The following is a 15,149-nucleotide window of genomic DNA, read 5'->3' as shown; positions in this document are numbered from 1 at the left end:
GTGTGCATAGATTCACAAAGCATATCCTTCAAATTATATATGAATACAAATATCATGTTAAATAAATTTGATAAACACAATACATTCTTTAAAACTCAAGGATTCATCTTGATAGATGTTGCTAAGTACCTAGTTCTTAGAAGATCCCTCTATGTTGCTCTCCTGACCAACAAGGGTAAATATGTCATCATCCTAAAAAATTTAACATCTATTAAACCTAATAAGATAATCTGATCATATGCCTATCATTCTTAGACTAGAAGTAATGATGAAATCCATTTCACTTTTGTATTTCTAGCATAATATTGAAAGATAGTATCTTCTCCATGAGAGAACAATAAAAGAGTCTTTCAAGTATGATAAAAATTTAAAAACTCAAGTAATGAATACAATTTAAGTTACCAAGTACTTGATTCAAAATAGATCCATCCACATCTCCTATGTGGATTGTATGTGTCGGTGTGGTATTTTCCTACAAATCAACCCAACTTATTATAACAAATTTCCAAGTGATTCAAATCATTAAGAAAACCAAATCAATGCATTTATATATTAAGATAATAATCCCAAATCAAGAAAGTATATTGCATTTTAAAAATACTAAGATCAATCTCATATTTATACATTCGGCTCACCATTTCTTGGGGTAATGGTGTGCTTGGAGTAGTCATCATCTTTTGTTTCTTCTCGTACTTTCTTTTTCCTTGCATCCACACCAAGACCCATTGATAGATATCTTGCTCTTTCCATAAATAACTCACTCCTAGAAACTGCAATGGTAATATATGATGGAAACTTCTAGAAATTACATCTTTTATCTGCTCTTGTCCCTTTGAATTATGATGCAAATCCACATGTACATTATCAAACCAACTTCGTATGAGATGACGATTGGTGCACAAGATGGCATGTTGCTCTTTAAATTGCATGGCCAAGAGCTATTTTCTGTACATCTTATTGGTGTCTCGATCCCTCTTGGCTGGCATACAAAATATTTGCTCATAGGTCGGTCTCTCAACCAAGGGATCAATGCTAGATCTAGATCTAGCATTGGACTTTTCCTTGATCTCTTTAATGTGAGAAGAAGAAAGAGCATCTTTTTTCTATTGAAGGTTCTTTGAGGCTAGTTATCATGTGTTTCATTAAAGGACTCAACTCCTTTGAGTTCAACATATGCTCAACAAGAAGAGTAACATCATCATAAGTGTAATGTTTATCCATTAAAAAAGGTTGGTAAGACCACTGTCACAAATATAAAATTCACCACATTCATCAGTAAGAAACTTAAGATCACTATGTACAATTGAACTTCTATTTAAAAATATATTTAACATATAAATGTATCAAATACTTGAAGAGAAAATGCAGCAAAACCAAGGTCTAGGATTTACCTTTAAAAGATTCAAGCTTACCTTTGATGGTAAAAATTCATGAAATGAGAAAGATAGATGACTTTATCATTATTAATAATTACATTGTTGCTTGCCATGCCATTGGCAAGATCCTCACATTCCCATCAACCTCTATTCTCTTTCTTTTAATAACCACCCAATTACACAAACTAATGCAACAATGCCAACTCCTCCAATTGTCCTATTCAATATCAACTTTCCACTTGTCTCGTTACTTTTGATATTGTCTCAACAATGCTAGTTGAACTTGCTTATTCTCAATGTCCACTTGTCTGACAACTGCATATTGTGAATCCTGAGAGCCTTCCATATGATCATTTAGCTTCACTAACATGATGACATCACCCTTCTTTGGCCATGGAGGTACACAACGAAGAAACCATGGACTCAATAATCTCTTAAGGAGTATTAAATCCTTACATTCATATGCAATGACACTATAAGATCCCTTACTCAAGGGTATGAACTTGTGCAACAAAGAAGTTATAGGTCATATGCAATCCCAAGTAAATGGAATGTAGTTTCTTTACAAGATACTCATTCTAGTCACGTCAAGTCTCAATCCCCTCTTCAATTTTGATCCGTTGCCTATAATATTCTGTACCAAAAAAAAGCATAAACTCCCCACCTTGTTGGATAGAAAAAAAAGGATATCATACATCCTTTCCAATTTCCCACACTTGATAAGTCTTCAGCACTCTCATCTAGTTTGACAACTACCTCATCTCCCAGCTTGTAGACTTCTCCCTTTAACAATACTTTTTTATAAGCGATGACATTTCCAAACTCTCCATGGTTCCTTTCAATACCCAAGAAGTGCTCTAGATAGCGAGCTTCTTCATCTTGTAGGCAACAATAAGTTTTATTCTTCTTAGATATTGCAATCCCTTTTCGCCGTAAAAGCCTCTCACATGGATATCCTTGACCATATTGAAGAAAAGAACCCATATTTCTTGGGCCTTCACAATACAAAAGACTTCAATAATCCCATGCTTGTGCCAATCAAAGCAGTCACATTTTTTGGGATCTAAAGCTACATATCCATTTGGAAGAACAAGGAATGTATGTATATCTCTAAGCATTTTGAAAATAGGCAAATATGTCCCTTTGTATGTGATCAAAAACCCAGGTAAATAATCTCTGAGTATGATAGTTAAGATAAGATATCTCATTGTTGTGATTGTTTGAGGATATCTTAACATATGTAGATACCTTGCGCTCAAAAACATAGCACCAAAAAACATCATGCATGCCGTGTCATATAATATCATCAAAAATTTCACCCATACCTACATAAACATAGATTTTGCATATATAAGATGCCATAAATAAATCTTACATAGATAAATCTTATACATATGCAAGATGCCATGAGGAGGAAAGCACAAACCTGCCACATGCTCAAGAGGAGATGAATTTGGACCCATATATTCCTCTTTCTTGACTGTCCAAGCTAGTAGCAAGGTATTTGCCACTTGCATATTTGACTCTGACCATCCCTTATCACCAGTGTAATTATAAAACAAGTGAGCAATGTAAATTAAGAGAAGTCCTAAGTCATGTAAATGGGTGGGAATACCTTGTACTACACCAAGGATAGAAGGCAAGCACCATTGAACAAACTTTTGATTCTCCTCAGCCTTGAAGCTCTCATGATACTTGCTAGGATTTCGAGGCCATCATCCAAAATGCACTGAGTTAGGAGAGACCTTGAAAACCTCTTCAGTAGTTCCATCAATTGACCTTTTAACATCATTTGGTGATCCCTTAATAAGAGAAGAGATATACTTTTTGAACAAGTTAAATGGAAGTATATGTGTGACATCAAAAACAAGATCCAAGGAGATATTAATGCCATACAAGTCATACAACCTCCAAAGAATTGACTCTCCTGATAATCCCACATCTCATAAAATAGCCTTTCTATTAAGTTGAGTGTACACTCTCTTTGACAAGGACAATGCATGTGCCATTTCAAAGACTGATATTTTCGGAGGAGGATATCTTCCTTAATACCTATTTCCATCATAGATATATCATCCTTTGAACCTTGTATTTGAAGTGTCCAAAGTAGCTTGCAGCTTGTCCCTACAACAAAAGGCTTGACTACCATCTTTGAGAAGACAAACTTTGCATTGTGCGGGATGATCTCCAATAAACATCATGAGAATAACACGAACATTACACTTTTTTGACATGCCTAAGCATTTCTCACGATGGATTTGGTTGGATAATTATAATATAGATCTATCCCCTCAATGAATAGGTTCTCTAGCTCAACAACCAAGGGGCTTAAAAATGCACCCAAAATATCATCAGAATTTTGAATAAGAAACTTGCAACTAAAAGGTATAAAGATAACGGGTAACACCTCTATCTTAGATCTCTTTCCACTATTTAGAATGAGGACTTCAGCCACACCACAATCCTTTTGGGTTGTACAGGATGCTTGAAAGCCATCAAAGTGGACACAAAAAGCAAAATTTCGAGGATCACCCTGTCACAAAAAAACAAGAAACTTCAAATGAGCATATTATCAACATGCAAACAAGCCTTCAATGATGGAATATAGTATAATCAAATAGCTACTTACATATTCTATTTTCCTTTCACATTGAATATGAGAACGTGAGCTTTCGCAAAAGAAGTCATACACTTTTGCTTCCTCATTCCACCTATCTTGTAACACTTGTGACATATTAGAGCTTGGAAAGGCCCTATATGCTTTCTGGCAATAAGATTTGTTACATATCACTGGCAATTCATATGTGGAGTTTGGATTCCAAAAGTTTTGATATTCTCTGCATTTCATACCATCCCAAAACTCATTTATATATTCTGGTTGGTCATTTTGTCTTTTTCCCAACCATCGCTCTTGATTATGCCACATTGTGAGAAGCTTGTGGCATAGAGAGCGACTCCTAGTCAAAAGTGATAGTTGTTGATGCAGAGGAACATAATCAAACACAATCATGTCCCTTCTCATGATATTACATTTTGGGCATTTCTTAGAGCATTCTATGCAATCACGCTTGAGCTTCTTCTTGATTTGAGCATTTGCATCACACAAGCAATAGATAACCTTTCCTGTGTATCTATCTTCATCACTAGGTTGAAATACCTCTGGACCATGTGCATTATCTTTGCTACCAATACGCGTTGTGCTTGAACCATACCAAGTCCGGTGTATAAGTTATTCAACTCTTATTCAATTGATCCCAACATGCTGGAACTCTAACTCCATCAAGATCACCATCCCATGTTTGTGGAAGTTGAACTAGCAATGAACTAAGGCTTTGCTTTGTGTTTGTGATGTTTCTTTTTCCAACGCTTTTTCCTCCCATGTCTCCAAATAGCAGTTGAAGCATCTCATTTTGAAACTGTATTGATGCTTGATTTCTATCCCACAAAGCTTGCATCTCAATGCATCTTTCTATGATTCTATCCTCTAAGGTAAAGTCCTTTTGTAGACTCTCATCAATGTCCTGTAGTAGATCCGCCTCATCTCCAAAAAAGCTATCCTCAAAGAAATTCTCATCTCCAATAATATCAGAGTCCTCTTCAACATTTTCTTCACAACATTTATTAGGATCCTCAACCAATGAAGACAATCCTAAATTTGAGAGAATCCTTGTATGCCTTTGTTGGATTCTTTTATGTCTTGTGAAAGTAGAATGTGATACCTCTCTTCCCCCATGACAATATACAGTACAATCACACCATACTCTTCTCACCCTTCTTTGAGGATGTGAAGTAGAAGGTGATGCTTCCATATGTGTTGTTGCCTCTCTATTAGGGTTGGGAGTAAGTTCTGACTCTTGCATATCTATCCTTGGCAAAACCTCAGATATGTCTGCTTGTTCCACTTGCCGCCTGACACTTGGATGGATATTTCCAAGTAAATCTTGACGAAAACGTTGAAAGTATGTGCTCCTACTCACAAATTGCATTCCACTAGGTGTATGTTTACACCTATAGTTGCACATGCACTGCCTATAACTAGTTCTAGCCGCATTGTCCATCTATATGCAAGCAATACATCAATAAGTCATAAATCATGATTGAGTTAGAGAGAGAGAGAGAGAGAGAGAGAGAGAGAGAGAGAGAGAGAGAAAGAGAGAGAGAGAGAGAGAGAGAGAGAGAGAGAGAGAGAGTCTACACACATGTACAACTAGGTGTATGTTCACACCTATAGTTGCACATGCACTACCTATAACTAGTTCTAGCTGCATTGTCCATCTATATGCAAACAATACATCAATAAGTCATAAATCATGATTGAGTTAGAGGGAGAGATAGAAAGAGAGAGAGAGAGATAGATAGATAGATAGATAGAGAGAGAGAGAGAGAGAGAGAGAGAGAGAGAGAGAGAGAGAGTACACACATTTTCGCATTATTGTCTTTCATATAATCAATCTATATGGAATATAAAAAAATTTAACACCAAACATTGAAGCTATCTTATGGATGAAAGAATTCTAAATTTAATGATGATTAATTTTAGACTACATGGAATATTTTGATAATAGATTAATTACCACAAAACATCGTATGCACTAGAACACTTTTTAAAATAATCATCATCTCTAGAATACTTGAAATTAGATAAAACTAAGCATATTTGATATTAATTTATTTGCCACAAAAACTCAACACAAAAAATTAAAGACATCTTATGTGCTAGAACACTTTAAAAAATGATGGTCAATTCCATGATACATGTATTTAAAGAAAACTAGTCATGCTTGATGATGAATAAATTGCCACAAAAAACTCGACATCAAACATTGAATACATTTTGTGGACTAGAATACTTTTAAAAATGATGATAAATTCTATAATACAAGTAATAGAATAAAACTAAGCATATTTGACAATAAAATAATTACCATAAAAAATCAACACCAAACATTGAAGACATCTTATGCATTATAATACTTATAAAAATAATGATTAATTTCATATTACATGTGACAATACAACTTAGCATATTTGGTAGCAAACTAATTTTCACACAAATTCAAGAAAAAAAAAGAACACTTTAAAAAATGATGATCAATTCCATGATACATGTATTTGAAGAAAATTAGTCATGTTTGATGATAAATAAATTGCCACAAAAACTCGACACCAAATATTGAATACATTTTGTGGACTAGAACACTTTTAAAAATGATGATAAATTCTATAATACAAGTAATAAAATAAAACTAAGCATATTTGACAACAAAATAATTACCACAAAAAATCAACACCAAACACTGAAGACATCTTATGCATTATAATACTTATAAAAATAATAATTAATTTCATAATACATGTGGAAATTCAACTTAGCATATTTGGTAACAAACTAATTGCCACAAAAATTCAAGAAAAAAATCAATACATATAATTATGCAATAGAATACTTTTAAAAATAAAAAATGAAAGACATCTTATGCACTCAAAATTTTTCTAAGCATATTTCATAACGAGTTCATTGCATTAACTAAATGCAATTTCAAATCAGCAAACTCTGCCATCAATTGGGAGATATTATGATCTAACTCAAAGAAATTTGGTACCTGAGGAGTGCCCATTACCTCCACCTTAGAAGTTGAAGCTGTTGAAGACACAAAAGAGGATTCGATCTTTAGTGCCTCCACGTATGTTATTGGATCTTTACTCATTACTTTTGATCCAGAAAGTTGGCATCTTTGAACAAAAGCCCGAAGATAAGACTCCGGGTCTTCCCCTTGGGTCCCTCGAAACACTGGAATCTTCACCATGATGAAACACAAAAAGGAAACACCAAGATCCAAATAATATCCCAAACAAGATCCCACAGAGCGTTAGTATACCAAGACCAACTTATTATGCATAACCACTTGTTGAAAACCCTCCATATTGTGATCCTCAACAAAATCTTCAAAAGTAAGTGACCAACCAGCACCATGAAAACATTGTGTATACATGTATTCAAGAATCACTCTTGTCACAATTGGAAGTGCACATAACAGCTTTAAGATATTGTACTATTGATCATTTGCATAGCAAAAGAAGTTGAAAGCATTGAGAATCACCACTCCATTGTTATAGTCAAAAACTACCCAAAGACTCAACTCTTCTTCACACCAAGCTGCCAGTGCATGAAACAACCCCCAATCTATCATTGTGTCTGCTGCTGGCATTGTTGATTCACCAACATATTCAAGAGTGTAAACATAAAGGATATGATCATGATGGCCGTACGAATAGCTTGAGCATCACCTTCACAATCTTCTAGTTCTCTTAAACGGGCTGCAATCTATTCTAATAGAGTTCTTCCAGGCATCTTCTTTATCACATTAGAAAACACATGCCTATACTAGGCATAACATGCAACCAAGACCATTTGTTGAGATATCAAGCTCCACTCGTGATATGCCAGGGTGACCGTTGTGCATTTATGTCACTGACTTGTTAGCTGTAGATGCGGTTGGTACACTGCCCATGAATAATAGCTGGATGACAGCTATCTTTATGTACTCTAGTTAGTGGCTCAGTTAGTATGCCACCTTAGTTAGCTGAGTTTGGTTTGAGACCCACATATAGGGTTCACCTATTCCTTTTGTACTAAGAGAGTTCTTTTGGCTTTCACAACTAAGAAGAGAAAAATTGTTTTCAGCCTCCACCTTTGTGTGTATTCCCCCATTGTGTATGTGAGAAAGCTGCAAGTGAGACTCCTTCCTTCTCTCCCACTCTCTTCACATGGTATCGGAGCTCGGTTCGTGGTAAGGAGCTCAAGAAAGCAAACCAAGTTTGCAGTGTCTTGGTAAGAGGATCAGTGTTGCTTTCCTTTTTCGAGTTTGGGAGCAAATCTCTACAGGTAGCACAGCCGAAAAGTGCAAGAGTGCACTGTCGCAGATTGGGATGCCCTTCATGGTGTGGCGAGAGGGAATTATATGCTACGGGAGAGGGCAAAGCCCAAGTGACATTATTTTTTTGATTCAGGGTCATTTCGGGACCCATTTTGGTGGTGGAAGTTTTTTGCAGGCACTCAGAAAAGTGCCCTGTTTTTGCTGTGCGACCACTGTTTTGTAGGTCGGTGAAAAGTTGTCGTAGAAATTACATCATATGGCTATGCATAGAGATATTGGGAGTGACAGAATCATTTTTATTGCCTATTGATGCATAATCATCACTAGGAAGTGACTGTGTGGTCAAATACCACTCTCGTCAATTTTGCAGTTTTGCCCTTGTGAGGCAGAAGTTGTGTTTTTTTGCAGTGACAGAATATTTTGTAGTGTTCTATAATGGCGTCTGATGCTCTTTCAGAGATTGTCACTGAAAAGCTTGACAAGAACAACTTCCAAGCATGTAAGTTTAGAATGACGAATTTCCTTGAGGGAAAAGGCTATTGGGAGTTCATTACTAGAGCTAAACAAGAACCAGTTATTCCTAATGTTCCCAATCAACAGGAGTTGCTGGCATTTAAAGAAGGCTAGCATGAGAGAGCCAGAAAAGTTATGTACTAGCTATCTATCAGTATTTTAGATTCTATGATTGTGCATATTCAGGATGCAAGCACGCCGAAGGAGGCGTGGGATACTCTGACAAAAACGTATAGCACAAATACGCAAGCCAGGAAAATGCAGCTCAAGCAGGAGTTGCATAATGTGTAGAGAGAAAATATGAGCATCAATGACTACCACATGAAGGTGAAGAAGATTGCAGATGCACTTGCTTCTATTGGGTCACCAGTGGAAGATGATGATTTAGTTTGTGTGACCTTGAATGATCTAGGAAAGGATTATGCACAATTTCGGACATCCATTACCATCCATGAGAATTTTCCTGATTTTGAGGAGTTGATTGCTCTTCTAATTTCTGAAGAGCAGAGAAATGGTGGTGCATCTTCTTCAGGAGGAACTTCAAAAGAAGCTGTCTTCTACTCAAATGCTAGAAGAGGTAGAGGCGGAGGTAGAGCAGGCCGATTTGGAGGCCGTGGCAGAAATCAGAATATGTAGCAAATTCAAGAAAACCAGTCCTATGGAGGAGGATGTGGTAACTTTAGAGGCAGGGGGAGCCAAAGAGGTCATGGTAGATGGCAGAGAGGCCAAAATGCAAACAACAATGTTGAATGCTACTACTATGGTAAAATGGGTCATATGGTTAAAGACTGCTATAAAAACTAGAATGACATCATGACTGGAAAATTGCATCAAGGTAATTATGCATCCTCTAGTAGACAGGGTGATGACAGAAATGAGCATCTGTTTATGGTGTAGCACATGACCAATTCTGTGACAAGTGCAGAAGAAAGCAATGATGTGTGGTATGTTGACTTAGGTGCATCAAACCACATGATAGGTCATGCAGAATGGATGCAAGATGCAAGGAAAATGGAAAGACCAGGATTTGTGGAGACTGGTAATGATACTACACATCCTATTGTGCAGATTGGTAAAATTCCTTTGTCTATGCAGGATGGAAAAAAGATATACATGTCTGATGTATTTCATGTTCTGAATATCACCAAGAACCTGGTTTTTGTTGGTCAAATGGTTGAGCAAGGCTGGCAGGTCAGATTTAATCCTCATGGATGCTTTATTGAGGATATGAAAAATAAAGGTTGCTTGATAGCAAAAGGGAAGAAGAAGGGTAGGATGTTTACATTGGATGCGGACATGCCTGAATTGAGTGCAGCAATGTTTGCACATGGGACCGGTGTAGTTGTAGATATTGATATATGGCATAAACGCATTGGTCATGTTAATGTATAGTGACTTAAATTAATGCAGGCCCAAAATATTGTTGCAGGATTGCCTAAGTTCAAGGTTGTAGAAATGCATAAGGTATGTGAAGCCTGTCAATTTGGAAAACAGGCAAGGAAACCATTTCCTAGACATGTTCAAGAGAGTAAGAGGCCATTGGAATTAATCCACTCTGATGTGTGGACTACTAAAGTTGCATCTATTGGTGGAGGTTGTCATTATTTTGTCACTTTTATTGATGACTACAGCAGAAAAGTTTGGGTGTATTTTATGAAAAAGAAAAGTGAGTGTTTGGGCATTTCAAAGCTTTTAAAGCTATGGTTGAAAAAGAAACAAGCCTACAAATAAAATGCCTAAGGTCTGATGGAGGGGGAGAGTACCTCTCAAATGAGTTTGCAAGTTTCCTATAGGAGCATGGCATAAAGCAGCAATATTCATGCAGTCATACCCCACAGCAAAATGGACTTGCATAAAGGAAAAACAGGCATATTGGAGAGGTATCGCGTGCCATGCTCAACGAAAAAGACCTGCCAGATTATTATTGGGCTGAAGCAGTTGCTATAGCAGTCTACATAATGAACATGACTCCCACTATAGCAATACATGGCATGACGCCAGAGGAGAGGTATAATGGTAGGAAATCAGATATTTCTCATTTGAAAGTTTTTGGTTGCATTGCCTATGTTCATGTGCCAGATGAGTTGATATCCAAGTTGGATCCAAAAGCTGAGAAATGCATCTTTATTTGTTATTCTCTGCAGCAGAAAGGGTATAGATGCTATAACCCTTCTACTCGTAAGTTTACAGTTAGCAGAGATGTTGTTTTTTATGAGATGAGCAGCTGATATAAACCAGTAAATGTGATTGATGATGTAGATGCACAAAATGGTAATGCTGCATAGAATTCACAACAGCAATCACAAAATATTAGTGCACCTATAGTGTCCTCTAGTAGTGGTTCACATACTTTGCCATGGACAGGCAGATTGAGATCAAGAGGATCTCCTCAAAGCAATGCAGATAGTGGTATGCAAGTATCACAAAAAGGAAAAGAGAAAGTAGATCAGCCCACGTTGACGGGGGCTCCAGACAGCAGATGCTGCGATTTGAAAATACTGGCGCTCATTGAATTCAGTAGTTACAAGTGTAGATGAGCTAGAAACGAAAGACACAAAAATCTAAAAGATAGTGGACCAAGTGCCTCAAACACGAATTACAGGACATGAAAGCCGATGTAGATTTTCGTTGATACAGAGAAAAACATATATTGCAATGGAAGCTCCGAAGAAAATCAAGTACCATGAGAACATAGACCTTGCTCAAACTCCCTGCTACTAGTATCCATAGATTCTCCGGAGTGTGTTTATCTACCTTCAGAGACCCCCTACTCTGCTCATGACATTGTGATTACCAGGCTCTCACACAAGGAAGCACGAGCTAACAAGCATAAGCAAAAAACAAAAGATGAAAAATCACACAGACGGAGGAAGCATAGAAATGTCTTTTTGTAAGGAACACGATCCCTCTCGTTTAAGACATCTGATGGCCATAAACATTCCTTCTGCTTATCTCCTCTCAATGCAAGCCATATCTTTCCCTAACGATGGCAAATGACTTGGTTCTCCTCTATCACCGGCACCCATACCTTTCCTTGCGAAGCCAACCCTCTTCGGAACTATCTAGAAGCCTCGCAACCAACGAACATGTAAACGTCTTACTCAAAAGCATGCATCACTCCTGCATTCCTAATTTCTCATTCACAGTCCCACAATCCTAATTTCAAGGAAACATATGTTACCAATTTTGTGTGTTCACCAACAGAGCATGCATGCAAGGCACGGTTTTTAGGGGCAAAAAACAATTCCTCCCTCATCACGCATTCCACCTGCACCTCATAGTTCATAATAGCGAGGTCACTAATGAACTCTGCGTGTTCAACCACAAAGTAGAAACCCGTGAGAATAAGAGATATTGACCAAGTTGAACACAGATTCCTACATGTAGAAATTGGGAAAAGGATCAGCATCCATTTGCGATTTGCAAACATCCATTAGTCATATACAAACGAAGGCAGTTAGCAGTAGAATGATACCAGGCACCTGGAAAGAATCGATTTATTTCTATGAGTAAACTAGCTAGCAACCCAAACCATATCATATCCACCCCCCCCGGTGTAGAAGAAGGATCTAATCTTTTATCATACCTACTTCGGATTCGTCAAAATGATCTATCAAATTACGAGATCTGTGAGTTGGATCCTGCGCGACTCATTCAACAACAAGAATCGAAGAATTCGACACTTCAATAAAAGCAAATAGACCCAATTCCTTGAAATCCATAGCCTAGGGATGGGGAGAGGCCGTCTCGACGACTCTGAATAATCTAACTATTGTTTGATGTTGACACAGGGTCTTTCAGTTGGCACCGAAAGAGCATTAGCTTAACATAAGAGGAAGCAAAGATTCACAATAAAACAACATGAAAGAACTCTCAAAACCACCGGATAATGTATGTAGAGGAGTAGGGATAGCGGAAGAGGGCATGCAACAATCCACCGTCACGAATCTGTCCACCATGCAAATGGTTGAGAATTTGTCGACCATGCAGCAGAGAGCAAGCCAAACCAAAAAGAGGCTAGACTGCACTATTCCATGGAAATAGGAGGCGGCATGCAATGGCGCACAAAAAGATTGACACGTGGAGTAGACGATCGGACCACAGGACACGAACGGACGGATGAGGCGAAAACATGGCGCAGTAAGCGTGGTTGGTTATATACACTAGTAGTCGAGGCACGCGTGGAACAAACCCGCAATTTTCAAATAACAAGATGAATTTAATTCATGTGGCCTGCCAAGAGAGAGAAGAAGAAGGAGAAGAGGGAGAGGGAAAGAGAGAGAGAGAGAGAGAGAGAGAGAGAGAGAGAGAGAGACAGAGAAATGCAAGAGGAGAGAGAGGGAATGAATGCACTTCCAAAAAAAGCACACGAAAATTTGAAAGACATGCTGTAAAGTCAACACACCAACCAATCAAAGAATTTGCCAAAAAAAACACATGTATAAAATGCTAGAAATTATTTTTGGTTTCTGAAAGTTGAACCTTACTATGGCTACCTAAAGGCAGGCCAAAAAACTAATAAAGAGAATTTTGGCTTTGGAAGCAGTCCTCGCCTCCCCGTGGCAGGGCAAAAAAGAGTTCAGATTCACTCTGTACTTTCAGTTAAGATCCACTCTGTACTTAAATACCATCCATTTTCCTCTACCTCATTGGATTCGCTTCCCATTTGACTACAAGTATTAAAGAATTGCCCAACATCTTCAAAAGATATGTTATCCATCGAGATACCAAGGTTTATCTGATCTAGCGAAATTAGATCACCCTCAAAAACCATTTTTGAATCGATCACTTGAGGAGATTATACAGCAAGGCTGATTTTTTTTTTGCAATCTGACCTGAATTAGTGCTACATTTCGCGGAGTCAAGATGGAAAAGCGAAGTCGAGCTGCGGTTGTGGTGTTGGGCGATCTTGGACGGAGCCCTCGTATGCAGTATCATGCGCTTTCTCTTGCGAATCAGGTATCTATGTGTGTCTGTGTGGGCTGGATCCACGATCAACCTTGAGACATTTCTTCTGTTATAACCTCCCTGGTGTGTCCACATTGCTGTAGTTCATAGCAGGGCTCGCTTCTGAGAATATGTCTACAAACATGTTCCCTCTTGTGTAAAAAGATTACGTCTCTCTGTTTCAGGCTGGGCTGGAGGTTGATGTTATTGCATATTCAGGTACGTTGCAGCAGTTCAGAGTCAACCTCAAGTCGGCATGCTCTAAGAATTTTGTTCATCAATCAGTCTCTACATTTGCAAAAAGATGATAAAACAAAAGGAATGTTTTTGTCATCCGATGAAAGCTCAGTCATGGGTTTCTACTTGTGCTAGGAAGCGAGCCTCATGCTGACCTAACTCAGAACTCACGAATTCACCTGCATCTGATGGTGAGCAAATTACCACGCATGTTATTACTTTCTAGTCTGGAAACTTAGTGGAAAAGGTGTTTGATATGCCCAATCGTAACCTGTAATATTCTGTGGACAGAAATCACCACTTCCCCAGGGTTTGCCGAGGATTTTGTATTTGGCTGTCTTACCTTTGAAGATGGCTATACAACTCTTCACACTTTTCTGGATTTTATGCATTCAAGTGTCCGCTCCAGATTTCATTCTTGTACAGGTGAGCTTCGCAGAGACTGGCTATTGCATTTGAAAATTGACTATGATCAGACAGTTTTTGTGTCTAATAAGTTTCTGGCTTGGAATTTGTGCAGCAAGTTGAATTGTGAAATTTTAAGTCACGTGTATAAAACTTGACACAAAGGAGAAGATAATAAAATAGGATCTCAGATTGAACCTATTGTAATAGATAGTAACATGTTATATTCTGAATCTAGTTTTTTAGTGAAAAACTATGCTTCTTGAATCGTTTTGATGCACAATCTTTAGAGAAGGTCCACTTGAGTTTGACTACCTAGTTCGCTTCCTAGGCTTATTTAGCATTTCCTAGATCAATACGATGATGTGTCCAACAACATAACAAATTGCGCAAGATACTTAGCCAACGTTGGAGTAGAGCAGTGTTATGCTATGTTTTGCGTACTCAATGCTTCTTAATGACGCACGAAGAGGGTTTCCCGAATGAGGGATAAGTTTGTTTAGTTAGGACTTAGCAAATTGTTATTGTTGTAAGCTGGTTGTGTTTCAGCTTAATTAAATTTACATGTACTAGGTTGGCAATAGACATGAGCTGTAATGGCTCCTTTGAGAGAATGAGCTAATATAAGTTTTTCCTATATTTGTATTCCCCCCATCTATCTTGCACTTGAAATATGTGTTTGCATGCTGTCCACTGGTACTTAACCTATTTATTTGAATGGCCACTTTGGTAATAAAGAGGGATTTACACTTATATCTTTGATTTTTGACAGTGGTGAGATCTTTCAAAGCTT

At 37.7% G+C, this 15,149-nt stretch overlaps 1 protein-coding gene across 2 annotated transcripts in view; it reads left to right on the top strand.

Annotated features, from left to right (window-relative positions):
* LOC147899301 (UDP-glycosyltransferase TURAN-like) overlaps window positions 1-15,149 on the top strand; it is a 122,823-nt gene that overhangs the window by 78,483 nt on the left and 29,191 nt on the right. For both annotated transcript variants that reach the window (XM_087377865.1, XM_087377864.1), the window contains exons 2-6: window positions 13,318-13,368; window positions 13,612-13,726; window positions 13,900-13,933; window positions 14,087-14,142; window positions 14,243-14,377. In XM_087377865.1, the coding sequence (XP_087233991.1) occupies window positions 13,634-13,726; window positions 13,900-13,933; window positions 14,087-14,142; window positions 14,243-14,377 (318 nt within the window). In that variant the 5' untranslated portion in view covers window positions 13,318-13,368; window positions 13,612-13,633. The remainder of the gene's footprint in view (window positions 1-13,317; window positions 13,369-13,611; window positions 13,727-13,899; window positions 13,934-14,086; window positions 14,143-14,242; window positions 14,378-15,149) is intronic.

Source organism: Dipteris shenzhenensis, chromosome 8 (genome assembly GCF_047967505.1).
Source record: "Dipteris shenzhenensis isolate YYH24624 ecotype China chromosome 8, Dip_SZ_1.0, whole genome shotgun sequence".
Taxonomy (NCBI): domain Eukaryota; kingdom Viridiplantae; phylum Streptophyta; class Polypodiopsida; order Gleicheniales; family Dipteridaceae; genus Dipteris; species Dipteris shenzhenensis.
The sequence above is the reverse complement of the archived record's forward strand: the minus strand, read 5'-3'. Positions and strand labels throughout refer to the sequence as shown.